The sequence below is a fragment of the Monodon monoceros genome, unplaced genomic scaffold, assembly GCF_005190385.1.
Source record: "Monodon monoceros isolate NGI ecotype Baffin Bay Population unplaced genomic scaffold, NGI_Narwhal_1 Super_Scaffold_10, whole genome shotgun sequence".
Lineage (NCBI taxonomy): Eukaryota > Metazoa > Chordata > Mammalia > Artiodactyla > Monodontidae > Monodon > Monodon monoceros.
The window spans coordinates 41,749,076-41,769,892 of record NW_021703766.1 but is presented as its reverse complement, the minus strand read 5'-3'; the positions used below and the strand labels follow the sequence as shown (position 1 = coordinate 41,769,892).

General features: G+C 42.3%; 1 protein-coding gene across 6 annotated transcripts in view; it reads right to left on the bottom strand.

The window, feature by feature from the left end:
- The window catches only part of KIAA0355 (KIAA0355 ortholog), a 74,948-nt gene that overhangs the window by 44,672 nt on the left and 9,459 nt on the right, over nt 1-20,817 (bottom strand). For 5 of the 6 annotated variants that reach the window (XM_029240397.1, XM_029240360.1, XM_029240408.1 and 2 more), the window contains one exon: nt 1,300-2,584. In XM_029240397.1, coding sequence (XP_029096230.1) covers nt 1,300-1,794 — 495 coding nt within the window. In that variant the 5' untranslated portion in view covers nt 1,795-2,584. Of the gene's footprint in view, nt 1-1,299; nt 2,585-5,999; nt 6,728-20,817 lie in introns of those variants that run through there. The other variant, XM_029240390.1, reaches the window with a different exon arrangement.

The following is a 20,817-nucleotide window of genomic DNA, read 5'->3' as shown; positions in this document are numbered from 1 at the left end:
GTCTTTTCAAAAATAGTTTCTGGGCTTCCCTGGTGGCACAGTGGTTAAGAATCCGCCTGCCAATTCAGGCGACACGGGTTCGAGCACTGGTCGAGGAAGATCCCCCATGCCGCGGAGCAACTAAGCCCATGCGCCACAACTACCGAGCCTGCACTCTAGAGCCTGCGAGCCACAACTACTGAGCCCGCGCGCCTAGAGCCCGTGCTCCACAACAAGAGAAGCCACCACAATGAGAAGCCTGAGCACCGCAACGAAGAGTAGCTCCCGCTCACTGCAACCAGAGAAAGCCCGCGCGCAGCAACGAAGACCCAATGCAGCCAAAAATAAATAAATAAAAACAAACATAGTTTTAAATTCCTCTTGGAAATGCCTTCAAAATCACGATATGCCTTTTAAACACAATAAAAAATGAGTCATAATACTTAATAGCCTAACTTTTTTTTCCCCTAAACCCACAACAGTATAAGTTAGCTTATTCAGCTACCACAATCACCAGATTTAGTTCAGAAGACTAGTGATTTCCTAAAATCAAACACAACCCCAGGATGGGGAAAGGAACATTCTCCCTCCTAGCATCCAGAAACCTAGCCTTTAATGTGCTGCTAAAACGTACAAGGACACGTGGAAAAATCAAACTCAGAAGAACTCTCTGAGCAGGTAAAAATAATTTTGAAAATCTAGCAGTGAAGCTAATTTAACATATGACAGTTTAATAAATTATTTCCTAAACGAAGGAAGGAAAAACGTCATGTTTATTCTGAATGAAATTTGTATTCCAATCTTACACTCTAATGTAGAGCCCTGAAAAAAGGAGAATATTTCATTTTGACTACCAAAGACCCTAAGAAACGTACTGAATAAGAATCAAATGCATCCAAATGTAAATAGATGTAAATTTAGAACTGAAAAAATAACTTATCCTGTAAACACGTGTAGAACTTTCTACATTAAACCAATGGTTCTATATAATGACAATTCACAAAGAAATCTTCATAATCATATTTAGAATTCTCAGTCCCTACTATGTACTTTAACAGTATGTTATTTGGAAATTAAGTTCCAACTTGAAAATTTAAAGAACATAAAACATAGGCTGATTTGTTTAATAATCTTCTATCCTACTTAATTTGAAATGAAAGCAATTCAGAACCTGGCATGCAAAAATTTTTTACAAGGACAGGGTATCAATGGAAAGAGGACGAAGACCATCATTTCAGTGATTTGAGAAAAAACTAAGACATTCTCACTTACCTCTGGAATACATTTTCCTACCCAAGTATGACACAGAAGATACTCTACCTCAATGTCCTGGAGACTGAATTCCTTCTGATCTGTAAAGTTTGCAGCCCCGGCACTAAGTTCCATCAGCATCTTGGCGATCTCAGGCTTTATGGCTGAAGTCAGCCGACTGGCTGCTTCCATGACGTGCTCCTGCACATCTTTGAGTTGCATGGCTGCCTTGGAATAGTGAGAGTTCCTGAACACAGTGCTGAAGAGATCTGTGAGGAAAGTACTGGCACGGCAGAAGACGTTGAGGGCGTCCAGGTATTTGGAGATGCCCTGCTGGATGTCAGCAATGGGAGTGGAGTGGGGCATGGCATGGTGGCAGCTGCCTGCGGCAGTCAGACTGCCCAGGGGGGCGGTGGTGGCCGTAGATGCCAGGGGAGCACTCAGTGCTCGGCCGAGCTCAGGCATTGGGTACTGCTGGTGCTGCTGCACCTTCTGCTTGGACCCGCCAAGCAGGAAGCGCCGCTTGTAGTCCATTTTACTGTCCTGGGCACTGCAGCAATACATGCGGGAAGGGGAACTGTCCCAGTGACCGTGAGAGGGTCAGGGTCCTGATTCCTTTTTTTCCCCCCTAAAACTGTAGCTAGGTATAAAAATAGTGGAGTTCTGCAAATCTAAGTTTTAAAAAAGGCATTTCCATGAGGCAGGTGACCATGTGATCCAATGTAGTTGTGAAAAGGACAACAGGTTTATATAATTAATATTTTCAGTGTAGGCAGGACCTCTGACAAAAAATAAAAGTGTGCCCAAAATGCTATATAAGAAATGTTAGCATTCTACTCTCTTAATAAAAAGATATGCTTGCTGAGAAAAATGTTTACCTAGAATTGCTTTGCAAGAATATTTTGATACTTGTATTTACAATGGCAGAAAAATAACTTAACTTAAAAAAATGTAATATAATGTATCTTCAATATACCAGAGAAGTTAGAACCCAAAAACCCACAAGCTGATCAACAGCAATTTAAAAAGCAGTACAGAATTACTTCACACTAAGTCCTCAGTAAGGAAGATCAGACCTCTGCAGAATCTTGACAGAGCCTCTGCCTGCCAAAGCGATCTACCCGTAAAAGGTCTTCTCAATGCGGAAAATTTCCTTTAATATTTTCTGAAAGCAAGTTTTTTTTTTAAAAAAAATGGCATTTATTATAAGTCCTCTCCTTCTTTTCTTTTGTTTGCTGAGGTAGCAGTTTCCGTATAACATTAATAAGAGGTGCTTCCAGACTGGGTTGGCCCTCAATTGTAAAGTCTGAAGCAAGAATGCACAGATGTATTCGTAAGGCTTCTAAGTCATTTCCTGTAAGGGGGAAAAATAAGATAGAGTTAGGAAAGTTACAAGACAGTGAGTAATTCTGGAACATTAACTCCTGAAATGCTATTATCCACAAAGGTGGGCTCCAAATGAATAAGAAACTATATAAAAACCTTATAAAAGCAGGTACAACAGTGAGAGTGCAACTATGATATGATGACTGTTAGAAAATTCCTCAAGTTGTAGTACAAAAATAATGTAACAAAAAGTTTGATTCCCCACTAACCACTCCAAAACTCAGGCTGACAAGAGACACATCAAGCAGGGCCTGGACTCATGTTTGTGTTTCCTCCTCAAAGAGCTCACAAATCCATAAGAGGATTAGAAGAGTACACAGATTAGGTGAGGGCTGTTGACAAGTAGAGCGCTCACAAAACCTTAAGGGGGATTTGGAAATGGAGTGATGAGCAAAGACTGAGAGAAATCAGGAAGTTTGTTATGAAGAAAATGTTACTCGGAGGTAGGCCTTGATTGTAGGATACGTTTTGATAAGCACAAAAGGGATGGCTGGGGCTCACCAGATGAAAGGACCACCACAGCAAAGGCCCTGAAGCAGGATGGCTTAAAGTCTGTTCAGGATACCCAGCTGGGCTGAAGTGCAGCATACAGAAAGACAGAGCCTGGAGAGGTAAGTGGCTGGCAGGTTTGTAGACAGGATGCTACTCATCCTCACCCAGGTACCAATTTCCCCTCCAGATGTTTAAAAGGAAGCCTCGGAGGGTGTGCAGGTTCTTACACCCTGGGGAAGCTTCTATAGAACCCCTGGCTCTGGATAGGTGCAAAGAGCAAGGTCTGAACACCTCTGGTTGCAGTTTCTGAACTACTCTACAATAGTAGAGTAATGTGATTCTTCCTACACAGCTACAACTAGGTTTACACTTGCCTGAAACTATGTATTCTTCCAAACATAACAACAGTTCAAATATGTTTTACTGAATGATACATGTAGTCTGTATTAAACTTCAATGTACATGATGTCTGTATATAGTTTGGTCTACTTATTGATAACTAGGCTTTCTTTCCATTTTCCTTTTTTTTTTTTTGCGGTACGCGGGCCTCTCACTGTTGTGGCCTCTCCTGTTGCAGAGCACAGGCTCCGGACGCGCAGGCTCAGCAGCCATGGCTCATTGGCCCAGCTGCTCCGCGGCATGTGGGATCTTCCCGGACCGGGGCACGAACCCGTGTCCCCTGAATCGGCAGGCGGACTCTCAACCACTGCGCCACCAGGGAAGCCCTCCATTTTCCTTTTTTGATAGATAAAAATAAACATAAATCATACCATATCACTCATCATGGCCAAATACCATGCCTCCTTTACAGTTCTACAACTGCATTAGGAACACAGGAAGGCAGGCAGGTTATAAGAGCAAGAGATGAGGAAAGTGCTATGGATACAAACACATACTCTAAAAGTATAGCAATCCTAACCCAGCTAGCATATAAATCCAACTAAACGAGCCACCATTTGTAGCTCTGTGTTCAAGAGAATCTTGACTCTCTAAAAACTCTCATAACCTTTTCAAGAAACAAGATATCTAACAGCTATATGTAAGAAATCTGTTCCCAAATGTTCATTTTTCAGATTCATTACAATAAGGCAATCATATCTATTCCTAGCCAAGTGCTCCACTGTTATCAATGTGGCTGTACAAATTCCGATGTACAAAAGAAGCACTCAGCAGGAGTGCTGAAGGACGGAAGGCTGCTCACACAGAAACTGTGTGGTCTGTGAAGGAAAACCATCACCTTGAATTGGCCACAGTGAGTGTCTTGAGCAACCCTGAGGAGAACCTTTCTTTGTTCTGTGTTGTACACTGGTGCCCCTGGCTCTGAGAGTTCACCCTCATTCCTCTGCCAGATGATCCTAGAAGGTCAAGTAAGACCCATATACTTACTAATTTTTTTTTTTTTTTGCGGTACGCGGGCCTCTCACTGTTGTGGCCTCTCCCGTTGTGGAGCACAGGCTCCGGACGCACAGGCTCAGTGGCCATGGCTCACGGGCCCAGCCGCTCCGCGGCATGTGCGATCTTCCCGGACCAGGGCACGAACCCGTGTCCCCTGCAACGGCAGGCGGACTCTCAGCCACTGCGCCACCAGGGAAGCCCCCTACTTACTAATTTTTTAAAAGTCACCATAAACATTAAACTTTTTTCTGCTTTACATGCTTCCAAAGTTTATGTAAATGAAACTTGTAATACTTAAAAATATACTACTTCACCAAATTCATCTACAAATTCAATGCAATCTCTAGCAAAACTTGAACTACCTTTTTTACAGAAATAGGCAAGCTGATCCTAAAATGCATATGGAAATGCAAGGGACCCAAGACGACCAAATGAATATTGAAAAAAATATGGAGGACTCACACTTCCTAACTTGAAAACGTACTGTAAAGCTATAGTAATAAAGACAGCAGAGCACTGGCATAAGAAATGACATATACGTATCAGTGGAATGCAGGTGAGAGTTTAGAATAAACCCATACCTCTATGGTCAACTGATTTTAGACAAGGGTGCCAAAACCATTCAGTTGGGAAAGAATAGTCTTTTCAACAAATGGTGATGGGACAACTAGATACCCACATGCAAAAAAAAAAAAGAATATGAACCCCTATCTTATATCATAAACAAAAATTAACTCAAAATGGATCAAAGACCTCAATGTAAGAGCTAAAACTATAAAGCTTTTATAAGAAAATACAGGGACTTCCCTGGTGGCGCAGTAGTTAAGAATCCGCCTGCCAATGCAGGGGACACAGGTTCGAGCCCTGGTCCGGGAAGATCCCACACGCCATGGAGCAACTAAGCCCATGTGCCACAACTACTGAGCCTGCGTTCTAGACTCGTGAGCCACAAGTACTGAGACCTTGTGCCACAAGTACTGAAGCCCGCGCAACTAGAGCCTGTGCTCCACAACAAGAGAAGCCACTGCAATGAGAAGCACACGCACGGCAACGAAGAGCAGCCCCTGCTCGCTGCAACTAGAGAAACCCAGCGCACAGCAACAAAGACCCAACACAGCCAAAAATAAATAAATAAAATAAATAAACTTTTAAAAAAAAGAAAGAAAATATAGGTGTAAATCTTTGTGATCTTAGATTAGGCAATGGTTTCTTGGACATGATATCTTTTTTTGTTGTTTTTGTTGGAACAGACACATATTTTTTAATGTTTCAATAATTATCTCTTCTCGCCTAGTGTTTTCAAAATTGGTTGGCCAGTCAAATTTTGACGAAGCTGAAAGGTTGTCTCAGGGTCTCTATACAATTTAAGGTCTTCTGTAACTTACAGGATTTATATTTCCAGTGATACTACTTTGTTTCTAGCTACCTGAAATGAGTCTTTACTTACATTTGAGAACCATGAAAACTTAAGAACAATAAAAAGGCTGTCACCTTACACAAACACAATCTGATTAGGTAAATCCCAGTCCAGTTCTGAGGTCAGCTATAGGGTTAGGTGGGTGTGGACAGTATCTGGGCCCCACAGTTTGACCAGTATCCCTAGGGAGTTGTCACCATAGTAAATTGTTTTAAATGAGTTTCTTTTTTTTGTTTTAAACCAAGTCCATCAGGTGACACAAACTCAAGTTGATAAAAGTCTTGGCCCTCAGATCCAATCTCTGTCTCCGATGATGCAGACATCGGGAAATTGCACCCTGTGTCCTCAGGCTGACTCCAGACCCTCACGCCATCCTGCTCCTGAGATGGCTTCCTTTGCTGCCACTACGATCATTGCTGCTACTTCATGGACACAGCTCCAGCAGCTTCATCACTAGGCACAATGAGATCTTCTTCACCTTTTAGTGTGGACAGGGGTGTTATCCTCTGTCTTGGGGACCTCACTGCTAGTGTCCGGCTGGGCATGGCCAGTGCCAGGGTCACAGCCTGGCTCGAGGACGGCCCCCTCCATCTTGCTTTTCCTTGCCGGTCCCCTGCTCAGGACTGTGGTCGCCCTCCCCTCCTCCAGGATGGGCTTTGGGGGGTCTCCTCCCCGACAGCTCCCTCCTCCAGCCCCTCTGTGTCTTGGCTCCTCTGTCTGGGCTCCTCTTCTTCACTGGCCACCCTCTCCTTCACCTCTGTAGGCTCTTCCATCTGCTCTTCAGCCGGTTTCTCCTCCATGGGGCTCCCACACCCGTCCTCTGCCTCTGGGCTGGAGGCTCGGGCTGGACGCTGGTTGGCCCCCTCCTCGGAGCTCCCCATGGCCGTTTCGTGCTGCTGGGCTACCCCCGAGGCCCTTCCCTTCTCCTCCTGCTTCTCTGTCCTGCTGGGCGTCCTCCTCAGAGGAGGGGATCCTGGAGTCTTGCTCTTGGCTGGGAACACCTCGTTGCCATTCTCTTCCTTGGCGCCATTCTCCTGGGAGGACTCCATGGCCCTGAGCTTCCCCAGGTCCCCACAATCCGACTGGGACCTTCTGAATAGCCTGGAGGGAGGGCACCTTTTTATGGAGGCCCTCGTCTGTACCTTACTGTAAGAGGGCAGATGACTGCCTTCAGGAGGCTGGTCAAAGCTGATGGGCACCTCCTCTGGCTTGCTGGCCCGAGACCACACGCCAGGGCTGCTGGGGGTAGAAAGCTGGCTGTGAAACGGTGATACCATGGCCTTGAGTTGGGGACTCTTGGGTGAGGCCCCAGGCAGCAGGGTCGCTGGATCAAAGGCTAAACTGGCCTGGAGCTTCTTGATCAGAGGCGAGCTCTTCACTTTGACTTTAGGAGGGTGGTTTGCATTGGGCGGTGACTTCTCTTCACCATTCTGGCCCAGCTCTACCCTGGGGAGGAACAGAGAGAGGGAGCAGGGCAGTTTCCTTCTTGTTGGTTTACTGGCTGGTGTCTCCTTTGCAGCGGCTGCCTGCTCCCTGAATCACTCGGCCAGCTGGGCCACCGAGGGGGGCGCCGAGTCGTCCACACTGGCATTGGTCTCTGCCGGCCTTTCCTCCACGTCCTCCAGGTGCCAACTCGGCGGTGGCCGAACGCACTCGCTCTGGCCAGGGCTCGTGATCCCCACTCTCTGCTCGGCTCCCGTCGGGCCGGGTTTGGCTGCAGCAGGCACAGCGCAAGTGGGCAGCTGCGTGCCCGGCTTGCTGGCTGCAGAATGCCCCGCCTGCCCGGGCCCTGTGCTAGAGGAGGAGGGAGGAGGGAGGAGGGAGGGGGAGGGGGAGCCGGATATGACATCTTAAAGCACAAACAACAAAAGAAAAAATAGATAAACTGGACTTCATCAAAGATAAAAACGTTGGTGCATCAAAGGTCACTATAAAGGTGAAAAGAAAACCCACAGCATGGGCAAAAATGCTGGAAAATCATGTATCTTGTTAAAAGTCTAGTATCCAGAATACAAAAAGAACTCTTAAAATTCAACAATAAAATGACAAATAATCTATTAAAAGGTGGGCAAATGATACTAAAAGACATTTCTTGAAAGATATACAACTGGTTAATAAGCAAGTGAAAGGATGCTCAACATGGATAGTCACTAGGGAAACACAAATAAACCACAGTAAGGTACTACTTCATACATGCTGGCATAGCTACAGTAAAAACAAACAAAAAACAAAACAGAAAATAAGTGTGGGTGAGAATGTGGAGAAACTGGAACTCTCATAAATTGCTGGTGAGAACGTGAAATGATGCTGCTACTGTGAAAAGCAGTTTGGCAGTTCCGAAAAACGTTAAACAGAGTCGCCATTAAGACCAAGCAATTCCACTCTTAAGCATATACCCAAGAAAACTGAAAACATATATTTATATAAAAACTTGCACATGAATGTCCACAGCATCATTATTCATAATAGCCCCAAAGTGGAACAACGCAAGTCTATCAACTGCTGAATGAATAAACAAAATGTGGTATAGCCATACAATGGCATATTATTCAGCCATAAAAAAGAATGAAGTGGGACCTTCCTGGTGGCACAGTGGTTAAGAATCCACCTGCCAATGCAGGGGACACGGGTTCGAGCCCTAGTCCAGGAGGATCCCACATGCCACAGAGCAACTAAGCCGGTGTGCCACAACTACTGAAGCCCGCGCACCTAGAGCCCGCGCTCTGCAATGGGAGAGGCCACCGCAATGAGAGGCCCATGCACTGCAACAAAGAGTGGCCCCTGCTCGCCGCAACTAGAGGAAGCCCGCGCGCAGCAACAAATACCCAACGCAGCCAAAAATAAATAAACAAATAAATAAATTTATTTTTTAAAAAAAAAGAAAAAAAGAATGAAGTATTGATAAATGCTACAGTGTGGCTGAACCTTGAAGACATTTTGGTAAGAGAAAGAAGCCAGAAACAGAAGGTCATATACTGTGAGATTCCATTGATATGAGACATCCAGATAAAGCAAATCCGTAGAGACAGATAAAAGTAGATCAGTGGTTGCCAGGAGTTGAGGAGAGGAAGGGAATGGGGAGTGACTATCAATTAATACAGAGTTTCTTTTTGAGGTGAGGAAGACATTCTACAGTTAGATGGTGGTGATGGTCGCACAATTTTGTTAATGTACTAAGACTCACTGAATTTCACACTTTCAAATGGTGAATTTTATGGTATGAGAATTATATATCAATTAAAAAGGAGAGAAATAGGGAAAAATATATACTACTGGCCTCCAGAAATGTCTATTTAGAATAGATGAGCATCTGCTACATCTGAAAAATGATTTACTGGGTAGATGGTCAGCTTTGTGGGTGGCTACCCACTAACCAGGGTGGTGATTATCTAGGTATTTACTTGGAGATAATAAAATCAAGCATAGTTACTATAATTTCTGTACTTTCCTTTGTGTTATTCTTCAGTGAAAGTTTAAGGAAGAAACAAAGGATTAACTAGAACAAAAAGGAGGGAAGCTTGGGTAAGGAAAGTTTCATTCCAAGTGGAACAGCATGAGGGAGGGGAAACCCAGAAGGCAGTACCGCAGAGACTACCAAATGGCTGGTTTCAATCAAATCTCCTTCCTCCTTTACAATAAGCCAGCGGGGCCAAGAATATGTGCACCGCACTACTCTGAAATGTACATGCTTACATGACTAACTGGGGTATAATAAAAAGTTCTAGATGGAAAGCCTTGGCAAACTTTAAGATTCAGATCTAATTCAAACTATAATTTCAGTACTAAGAAGAAAGCAGCAGGTTCATGAAAATAAAAACCTAAAAAGAAAGGGGAGGGAAGTAATGTCATAAAAAATGGCAGAGTAAGAACCTCCAAAAATTCTCTCCTCCATAAAAACAGTGATAAAACTGGCCTAATTGGTCAGAATCAACTTTTTTTTTTAACATCTTTATTGGAGTATAATTGCTTTACAACGGTGTGTTAGTTTCTGCTTTATAACAAAGTGAATCAGCTATACATATACATATATCCCCGTATCTCTTCCCTCTTGTGTCTCCCTCCCTCCCCCCCCCCCTATCCCCCCCCTCTAGGTGGTCACAAAGCACCGAGCTGATCTCCCTGTGCTATGCGGCTGCTTCCCACTAGCTGTCTATTTTACATTTGGTAGTGTATATATGTCCATGCCGCTCTCTCACTTTCTCCCAGCTTACCCTTCCCCCTCCCCGTGTCCTCAAGTCCATTCTCTAGTAGGTCTGCGTCTTTATTCCCATCCTGCCCCTAGATTCTTCATGACCTTTTTTTTTTAGATTCCATATATATGTGTTAGCATACGGTATTTGTTTTTCTCTTTCTGACTTACTTCACTCTGTATGACAGACTCTAGGTCCATCCACCTCACTACAAATAACTCAATTTCGTTTCTTTTTATGGCTGAGTAATATTCCGTTGTATATATGTGCCATATCTTCTTTATCCATTCATCTGTTGATGGACACTTAGGTTGCTTCCATGTCGTGGCTATTGTAAATAGTGCTGCAATGAACATTGTGGTACATGACTCAGAATCAACTTTTTAAAGACTAGAAATTAACAGGATTGAAGCAAACTGGGGAGCATTTATTCAAGAAAAATGGCTGAATCTCAGTAAGAATACAGTAGTACCCCCATCCATGGGGGGATATGTTCCAAGACCCCCAGTGGATGCCTGAAACCTCAGGCAGCATATACAGCATGAATACACTGGACAAAGAGATGATACATGTTCCAGGCGGGATGGAACGGGACAGCATGATATTTTATCATGCAACTCGGAATGGCGTGCAATTTAAAACTTATTTCTGGAATTTTCCACTTAATGTTTTCAGGCTGCACTTAACTGCAGGTAACTGAAATGGCTGAAAGTGAAACTGTGGATAAGGGGGGGGGGGACTACTATAGTCAGCTTTGTAGCATTTTAACATGATCTAGTTCCATTCCCTGCTCTCGAACTCTATGGTAACCTTGAAAAATAACAGCTGCATTTGCAGTGAAAACCAGAAGGCAGGCAGCAGAACTGGAGGGAGCAGAACTAGGCTAGAGCTCCTTCAGAGTTTCATTCCTAGAAAATTATCATTATCTGACTTATCTGCAGGTTCCCTGGAAGATCCCACTTGCAAGGATCTCTATTTGATCTGACTTGGAACTCACTTGGAGAGGGAAGAGAATCTGATTTCCAGTTGCCACATTATATCATAAAAAATGTTCAGTTTTCAATTAAAACTTAACAAGACATGCAAAGAAACAAGAAAGTATGGCCCTTATACAGGAAAGCAAACAAATAAACAAACAAGAGAAACAACTGATGAGGAAGCCCAGATGTTGGACTTACTAGACAGAGACTAAAATCGGCGATTTTCAATATGTTCAAAGAACTAAAGGAAACCATATCTAAAGAACTAAAGGAAGTCAACTATACTTCTATTTTTTTAAAAGTAAAATCATTAAAAAGAAAAAAAAAAAGAACTAAAGGAACATATGAGAATGATGTCTCAGCAAATCCAGAATACTACTAAAAGAGAGAAATATTTTTAAAACAGAACCAAATAGAAATTCTGGAGTTGAAAAATACAACATAAAAAAATTAACTAAAGGCTCAACAGCAGATTTGAACAGGAATCAGTGAAACTGAAGATTAACCAACTGAGATTATCCAGTCTAGGGAACAGGAAGAAAAAAGAAAAGAGTCTCAGAGACCTGTGGGACACCATCAAGCATACCAGCATCATATAATAGGATTCTCAGAAGAGGAGACGGAGAAAGGCACAGAAAAAAATATTTGAAGAAATAAAGGCCCCAAATTTCTCAAATTTGATAAAAAGCACATGAATCTACACATCTATGAAGCTCAATAAACTCCAAGTAGGATAAACTCAAAAAAATCAACCTAGGCATATTATAATCAAATTGCCTAAAGCCAAAGCAAGAATCTTGAAAGCAACAAGAGAAAAGCAATTCATCATGTATAGTTGATTCTCATTATTTACAGGCAGTTATAAAAAGTTGCCATGTACACTGAATTAGCAAATACTGAACCAGTACTCCTAGATCCTGTGAGCCTCTAGTCAAAACATTTTCACCAACCAATCAATATATAACCTTGTTTTATGCGTGTTTCTGTTTAAAGACACCTTAGTTAATATTTACTGTTGATTCATTAACACTGAACTCACAGGTAATGGCACTATAACTCATGCCTGAATGACACTCATCTAACAGGTCTTTTCTCTGTTAGGTACATCACGGCCTTCTTGGGCTTATGAACACTAAACAGCACTTCAGCAATACACTTAGGGGCCGTTTTAAACAGTGAAACTGCCAACAAAAAGTATAAAAATGCAAAAAATGTGGCACTAAATAGACTATGAAAAGAATACTTGTTTATAGTCTGAGAGCTGAAATGAGAAGGCAGAGCGTCACCCTGTTCATCCTCAGCTGGGGGTGTGCACGTTGTGCAATTCAAATCTTTTGCCACTCTGCACATGTCTACAACTGACCACAAGAGTTCTACAAGTATTGATTCTGTGTTGCAAATAAATTTTAGCCAGTAAGCTTATCTGCAAATACAGGATCTGAGAATCGTGAGGATCAACTATATATAACACTACTTGAAACACTTGTGCTCCCAACATAATGGGGTACTCCTCTTTTTAAAAATATAATATACAAAAACATCAATCTATGAAACAAATAATCAGAGGGTTACTGACCATCTTACAAGATACAGAGGTTCCTTTAAGTACTGAACCCATGGTATATTTAATGTAACAATTCAGCAATTCTATTATGTACAACCTTTCAGGATTTCATTGTGATTTTTAAAGGCTCAAGCCTATATATTTAAGGTACAATCTATCTGCCAATTTAGAAGTATATAATTTATAAAGACAAATTTATGCTTTAAGAGAACAATTACATTTGGTGAATCACATTCACTCCTTTTTTTCCCCTTCTAGAATGCATTATTTTAAAAATAAAAAATAACATTTGTAAAAGCTAAACAAGTTGAGGAGTTATATTACTATTCATTAAACTTTTTATTTTAGTGCTAAGATCATGGTGAAATTTTTTATAAAAATGCCAACGGATATTACAAATGCTTAAAGAAAAACTTAACAAGGTAAAATATATATTAATATCTCTTCACTGACTAGCTTGCATATAGCTGCTTCACCAAAGATGATTACTTCAATCGAAAAGACAAACAATAACAAATATTGGTGAGAATGTGGAAAAATTGGAACCCTCATACATTGTTAGTAGGATGTTAAAATAGTACAGCACTTTGGAAAACAGTTTGGCAGCTCCTTAAAATAAGTATAGTGTTAGCACATGACCCAGCAATTCCACTCTAATGAATATATTCAAGAGAAATGAAAAATATAAATCCACACAAAAATCTATACATCAACATTCACAGCAGCATTACTCAAAATAGTCAAAAAATAGAAACAACCCAAATGTCTCTCAACTGATGAATGAATAAACAAAATGTGGTATAGCTATACAATGGAACATTAAATATATATATTATGTACATATAAAGGAATGAAGTACTGATACATGCTAAAACATGGATGAACTTTGAAAACATTGTGCTAAGTGTGAAAGAAGCCAGACACAAGAAGCCACATATTATATGCTCCCACTGATATGTAATACCCAGAATAGGCAGATCCATAGAAACAGAAGGTAGATTTGTGGAATGGAGAATCACTGCTAATGGGTACAGGGTTTCTTTTTGCGGCAATGACAAGGTTCTGAAGTTAGATAATGGTGATTGTTGCACAACTCTAAATATACTAAAACACATATGGTATGTGAATTATATCTCAATAAAGCTGTTATTTTCCCTATGTAACTTCATTGCCATTTTCCTTATGTAACTTCTCATTTAATAGCAAAAGGTACATAACAAAAAATAAGTTTTTGGGACTTCCCTGGTGGTGCAGTGGTTAAGAATCCGCCTGCCAATGCAGGGGACACGGGTTTGAGCTCTGGTGTGGGAAGATCCCACATGCCGTGGAGCAACTAAGTCCGTGTGCCACAACTACTGAGCCTGCACTCTAGAGACCATGAGCCACAACTACCGAATCCGTGTGCCACAACTACTGAAGCCCGTGCGCCTGGAGCCCATGCTCCACAACAAGAGAAGCCACCGCAAGGAGAAGCCTGCTCATAGCAACGAAGAGTAGTCCCCACTCGCCGCAACTAGAGAAAGCCCGTGCGCAGCAACAAAGACCCAACGCAGTCAAAAATAAAAAAATAAATTTTTAAAAAGGTTAAATGTACAATTACCATATGACCAAACGATTCCACAACTATGTATATATCCAAGAAAAATAAAAGACATGTCTACACAAAAACCTGTACATGAAAGTCCAGAGCAATACTATTCATAGTAGTAAAAAAGTGGAGGGCTTCCTTGGTGGTGCAGTGGTTGAGAGTCCGCCTGCCGATGCAGGGGACACGGGTTCGTGTCCCGGTCCAGGAAGATCCCACATGCCGCGGAGCAGCTAGGCCCGTGAGCCATGGCCGCTGAGCCTGCGCGTCCGGAGCCTGTGCTCCGCAACGGGAGAGGCCACAACAGTGAGAGGCCCGCGTACCGCAAAAAAAAAAAAAAAAGTGGAAACAACCCAAATGTCTAACAACTTAGTGGTATAGCCATACAATGGAATAATATTCTTCAATCATAAGTGGAATGAAGTACGGGAATTCCCTGGTGGTCCAGTGGTTAGAACTCGGCACTTTCACTGCCAGGGCCTGGATTCAATACCTGGTTGGGTAACTAAGATCCTACAAGCCATGCTGCAGGGCCAAAACAACGGATGAAGTACTGATACACACAACAACACGGATGAGCCTTGAAAACAACATTATGCCAAGTGAAAGAAGCCAGACACAGGGCTTCCCTGCTGGTGCAGTGGCTGAGAGTCCGCCTGCCGATGCAGGGGACACGGGTTCGTGCCCCGGTCCGGGAACATCCCACGTGCCGCGGAGCGGCTAGGCCCGTGAGCCATGGCCGCTGAGCCTGCGCGTCTGGAGCCCTGTGCTCCGCAACGGGAGAGGCCACAACAGTGAGAGGCCCGCGTACTGCAAAAAAAAAAAAAAAAAGAAGCCAGACACAAAGTTCACGTATTGTATGATCCCATTAACATGCAATGTCCAGAATAGGCAAATCCACTGAAACAGAAAAATTAATGGTTGCCTATGGCTGGGGCAAATGGGAAGAATGAGGAATGACTGCTAATGGGTACAGGGTTTCTTTTTGGAGTGATGAAAATGTTCTGAAATTCTGGTGGTAGTTACGTAACTCTACAAATACATTAAAAATCACTGAATTATACACTTTAAATGGGTGAACTGTATGGTGTGTGACTTACATTTTAATAAAGCTGTTATTTAAAAAATAAAGGTGAACCACTCCATAAACAACTCCTTCTTCAGAGGAAAAAAATACAGAAAATTCTCTGTCCTCTCTAGACAACAACAATGTAAATCTAAATACCCACCCTTAATAATCTGGGGACACTACAGGAAATTAGGGAGGTTAGTAAAGTTATTGCCCATGAAGTTCAAAGCCCAACCACTTCCATGGTGCTTTTTCGGTCAGTTCAGAATGACACAAGCCATATTTAGAAATGCACTCCAAAAAAATGCTTTGAAGATTTTTATTCTCAACATTCACGAGTTTAAAGTATCTATCCAGACAAGAGAAAATGCCTGATTCAGTTCTTAGTTCTCTCTCTCATTAGGGCTCTATTTTTTTGGCTCCCCTTGTGTTACCACATTAAAAAGAGTGATATGAAAAGATGCTAGTTCTCCTTCCTTTCTTCCTGTCCCTCTGGCCATTCTTAGTTGCCTCTTTGAGCCACTCCCCATCTGACAGACCTGAAGTGCTCTGGTTCCTCAGAGCTCTATGCTGTGCCCTGTTTCTAAGATCAACATGTTCTCACTGGGATGATCCCCAAATCCATCTCTCTAGCCCAGATCTTTCTCTTGTACTCCAGATCCCAAATATTCAACTACCTAATGGACAGGTCCCCAAATCAAATGTCCAAAACCAACTCTCCCCAGTCTTTCCATATTCCTTCCCTGTCTTGGTGAATGGCATCACCATTAACCTACCTGAACAAGCCAGACACCTGGAGTTATCCTCTACTCCTTACTCTTCTTTATATCCAATTAATCATTTAGTCATATCCTTTCTGCCTCCTTAACATCTTGCAAGTCTTTTTCCTTCTATTTTCACTGCCAATCCGAAGTTCAAACCTTCTTTACCTCCTGTCTGAATTACAGAGGAGCCTCCTGAGTCATCTTCTAAATGCCTGGACTGCTCCTCTCTGGTTGCTGTGTGATTAATCACGCCACTCTCCTGCTTAAAATCGATTATGGCTCTCCATTACCTTCCCAACTTTCTCCCAACTTCCCCCCACCTCCCTCACCCCATTTCTGCCTAGTTCTTGCTTGTGCCATCTTTCTTCTCACCATCTACACATTCAGCTCCCTCTGCATGGAAAGCTCTCCTGGCTTACTCTCACTCCTCCTGGATGTCTAACTGAGATGTCAGCTCCTCTGGGAAGCCACCTTGACAAAGGCTGAGGTAGAAGCGCCTCTGTGTGCAACCATAACAGCCTGTCTTTAGCCCTATCTTAGCACTGTCTTTGTTGTATTGTAACATACTGCATCACAACTGCCAGTTTCCCCTGTGCTTCTAAGCCACCCCCAACCACCAAGATCACCGAGCTCATTCAAGATATCAGAGAGTGCCAAGCACAGATGTCTGTTGAATGATTAGTTCATCCTCAGTATTTATTTAATGGTTATTTCTATACAGCATTCACACGGTCAGTCTTGCTATCCACAGAGGCAGTAGCTAAGTGCTAGATAAAAGGTTCTGCTTTGGAAAAAAAAAAAAAAAAAAAAAGCTGATGGCATGACATGTTCATGCAAGTACTCCTCAACAAAACTACCATTCATTAAGTGACTACAATGTGTCAAGCATTATACCTGGAGCTTTGGATACATAATCTCATTTAATGCTCACTAGAACTGTAAAATAAAAACAACTGACATTAACTGAGCGGGTACTGAGTGCCAGGCACTGTGCTATGAACCTTGCATCTGTTACCTAATTTAATGCTCACAAGGATCCTGTGAGGCAGTTAAAGAGCTTGAGTGAGTTCTTCAAGTTCCTGCCACACGGGTAAGGTAGTAGTCCCCAACAGAGCTGGGTTTGGGGCCTGGGAGTCTGCCACTAGCAGCGGAGGTCTCCATCCCTGCATTATTCCACCTCCGTCAATGATCTAGACCAGGACATTCTGTTTATTACCCTTAGGAGATGGTTTCAAGCTGTAGGATTCTTGGCAGGAATTGGCAGGAAGTTGAGCTGAAGCAATGAAAAGAAAGGAAAGTGGTCTCTCTTTAGGAGATCATAGCCATATGCATTGCTAATGACCCAAATTCACCTCTCCAGTCAAGACCCCTCTCTCCTGGGACTTCAAATGTTAGTCATCCTTCCATTCCCCGGTCTTCCTCCTGCATTTACTGCCTTGGTTAAAGGCACTACCAACCCTGCACCTAAACGTAAGGTATTATCCCAGATGGTCCCTATCCTGTTCCCTTTCCTTACAATCCCTTACATTCAGTCCTGCTAATCCTGTTCACCACAGTTCATGGTTCAATCCTGTTCACCTGGTCTCACCTGGGCTATTGCAACTGCTGCATAAATGTTGGCTATTGTTACTGTTACATCCTAAATGCCTCTTGCTCTCTCCTTTATGCCAGCACTGTTCAGCTTCCAAAGAACTAGCCTTCAGGAGCAAGCATGTAAGGCCAAGAGAGAATATCTTCTATGAGGACCAAAAGCCAAGCTTCCAGATGCTCAGGTCCCAGATCTTTCAATGAAAGCATAATAGATAGACAATAGCAAAATCTAAGTAGCATGCTAAAAATGTATGAGAATGTCAGATACTGGAATAGAAACTAATAAATAGCTCCAATCCCAAGAAACCATTCTATTTTATTCCATTTCACAAAATTAGTAAGTCAGCATTCAATCTTTTAACACAGTGGCTCTCAACAAGTGAAGATGATCACACACACACACACACACACACACACACACACACACACACACACAGAGACATCTGCCCAGGGGACATTTAGCAATTTCTGGAAACATTTTTTGGTTGTCACAACTGGGAGAGTGCTAGTGGGTAAGGCCAGGAATGCTGCTAAATATCCTGCAATGCACAGGACAACCCCCCTGTCCACCTAAAGACAAACAATTATCCACCCAAAATGTCGACAGTAATGCTACTGAGCAACTCTGCTAAACAAGTTCCTTCTATATTCAAGTGTCTAATACATAAAAAAGTTACTTCTTTCTGGGAAGATGATACAAACTTTCCCTGTAAGTTAAGCTACAACAGGTCCATTTGAGGTATCACTGGAAAAGAGGCAGGTAAATGCTAAATATCTGGTTGAAAAAACAAATGCCGTGAGTTGGGAGGAAGGAGAGCACCATAGAGGCCGAGGCCTCGTCAAAGACCTCAGAGAGCAGATGGGCTGCTCACTTCACACGCCAAGCCTGCCAGTCCAGGCCCGCCCAAATCCAGAATCACCTCTCCAGCCTTACTTGCAACAGGTCTCTTCAACCCACCTTTTGTTCCTGCCACACTGTCCACCCACAACAGCTACTTCTCCACAGCGCCACTATGTTCTATTGTTACTGCTGGAACAACCTCTCATCTACCTCACAAAAGATCTGCCCTCCAGCTGAGCGGCACCCAATTCCCCCCAACCCCAGGCTGACAAGGACATGCGGTCATCTCGACCCAATCACCCAATCATAAGAGCGTGTTCCTACGATTCCTGAAGAAGGAGGCAGTGCAAAGACAAAGGTGTAAAATGCTTTGAATGGCTTAGGCCCTAAGGCCTTGTCCTCTGCCGCCTAACATCAGAGCTTAGCAGCAGCCAGCCAGGAGCCGCCTCACTTCCTGTAGTTGCTCAGTAAAAATAGGAAGTGGGGGGAGAAATTCACAAAGCAGAAACAAAAGTAATCACTGCCTAGCTTCCTGAACACAAATCACTGAGCAGGGAGGGTATCATTAAAACATCAAAACGGAAAGGGAGGCATGGAGAGCCAAGGCCAGAGGAAAGGAAGTGACACTTCTGGGTCCACCAAGCCCAGACTACTTCTGTGCCCAGGAGACTGCTCCCAAAGAAAACTATGTTCAAAACTGGACACTAGTTTATATAGAAAGTTTTCAAGGAACAGTAACGCATTTTAATTTAAAGAATCATGCAACAATTCCTGAAACATTAAAGTTCTATCAGAGTAAAAAAATGTCAATGAAAAAGTTTTAAGGAAGTCAAGATTAAACTACATTTTTCCTAGTCAAGAAGTGGCTACTAAAACTGCTATTAAAACAAAACAAAAGGAAAATTACTAAATAACTGACTGGTTGACAAAATCTGAAGCCCATGCTTTCCTATACTGAGGTATGAAAACTCAAGTAGATAGAAAAAACCCTACTAAATAAAAATTCTATTCATAGAATTCTAAAAAATTCTAATCATAGCTGGAATCTATCATAGCTAAAATAAAGATGCTTCTACACCTGTGCCCACAGGCATGGCTCAACCCTGTAAGTCGTGCCTGAATGCTCCAGGCACCCAGGATGCAGAAATTAACAGTGCTGACGTCAAGGAGCTTCTGGTCTAATGGAGGAACCAAGTGCTCCCACGTGGTGACACCTGACTGCCCCTTGTACTGACACTTGCTCTAAAACAATTTATCATCACAAAACATGACACTCCTCTATAAAAACAAAGCAAGTTGTCATCAGCAGATCTGAAGAGCTTTTATATCTGGTAATCTACAAATAACTGATAATTTCAGTTAAGCAGAAGAAATAAATTTTCTAACCACAAAGTCAATAGAGTTGAAATTTAGTTTCAAAATAACACAGGTTAAAAACAAAATAGGCCAGGGAATTCCCTGGCGGTCCAGTGGTTAGGACTCTGCGCTTTCATTGCCAAGGGTGCCAGTTCGATTCCTGGTCAGGGAACTAAGATCCTGCAAGCTGAGCAGTGTGGCCAAAAAAAAAAAAAAACAAAAAATAACAACAAATTAAATATAAGAACTTTTGAATTTTATTTGAGAAACACTCTAAGCCAAAAAAATATTTGTTAAACAGAAATCTTCAAAAGAAAAGGAAAAAGTGGGGTGGTGGTGGTCAGAGCCTTGCCAAGAAAAGGTTTATCTACAAGCAACTACCATACACCACCAAAAGGTGAACAAAGTTGGCTCCTAAACATCTGAAAAAGTTTACTCAGGTGAAACAAAGTTTTCATCTGTAAATTGAAATGGTCTCAGACCAATAAAAATTTGCATATCAGGGCCTTGCCTGGTGGTCCAGTGGTTAAGACTCCTTGCTTCCAATGCAGGGGACGTGGGCTGGATCTCTGATCAGGGAACTAAGACCCCACATGCGAGTGGCACAGCCAAAAGTAATAACAATGATAATAAAAAAATTTGCATATCAAAATGCACCCAAGCACTACGAAAATGTTTGTGATAAACTGCTGCTGAAGGAAATTCGAGTATAAATCAAGGAGTTAGAATAACTTACTTTAAAGTAAATCATTACTTTAAAGTAAAAATCACAAAACATTAATTTTTCAAATCCAATTTGTTAAAAAAAATTTTTTTAATCTACACCTATTAAAAACCTTCAGTTTATTTTTTATTTATTTTTTTGTTTTTGCAGTTTATTACAGCATGATAAGGCCTTGATCTACTCAGCTCTGTTTAAGCCTAGTTTTAGCTCAATTATCCAAAAAGTTTCCAAACT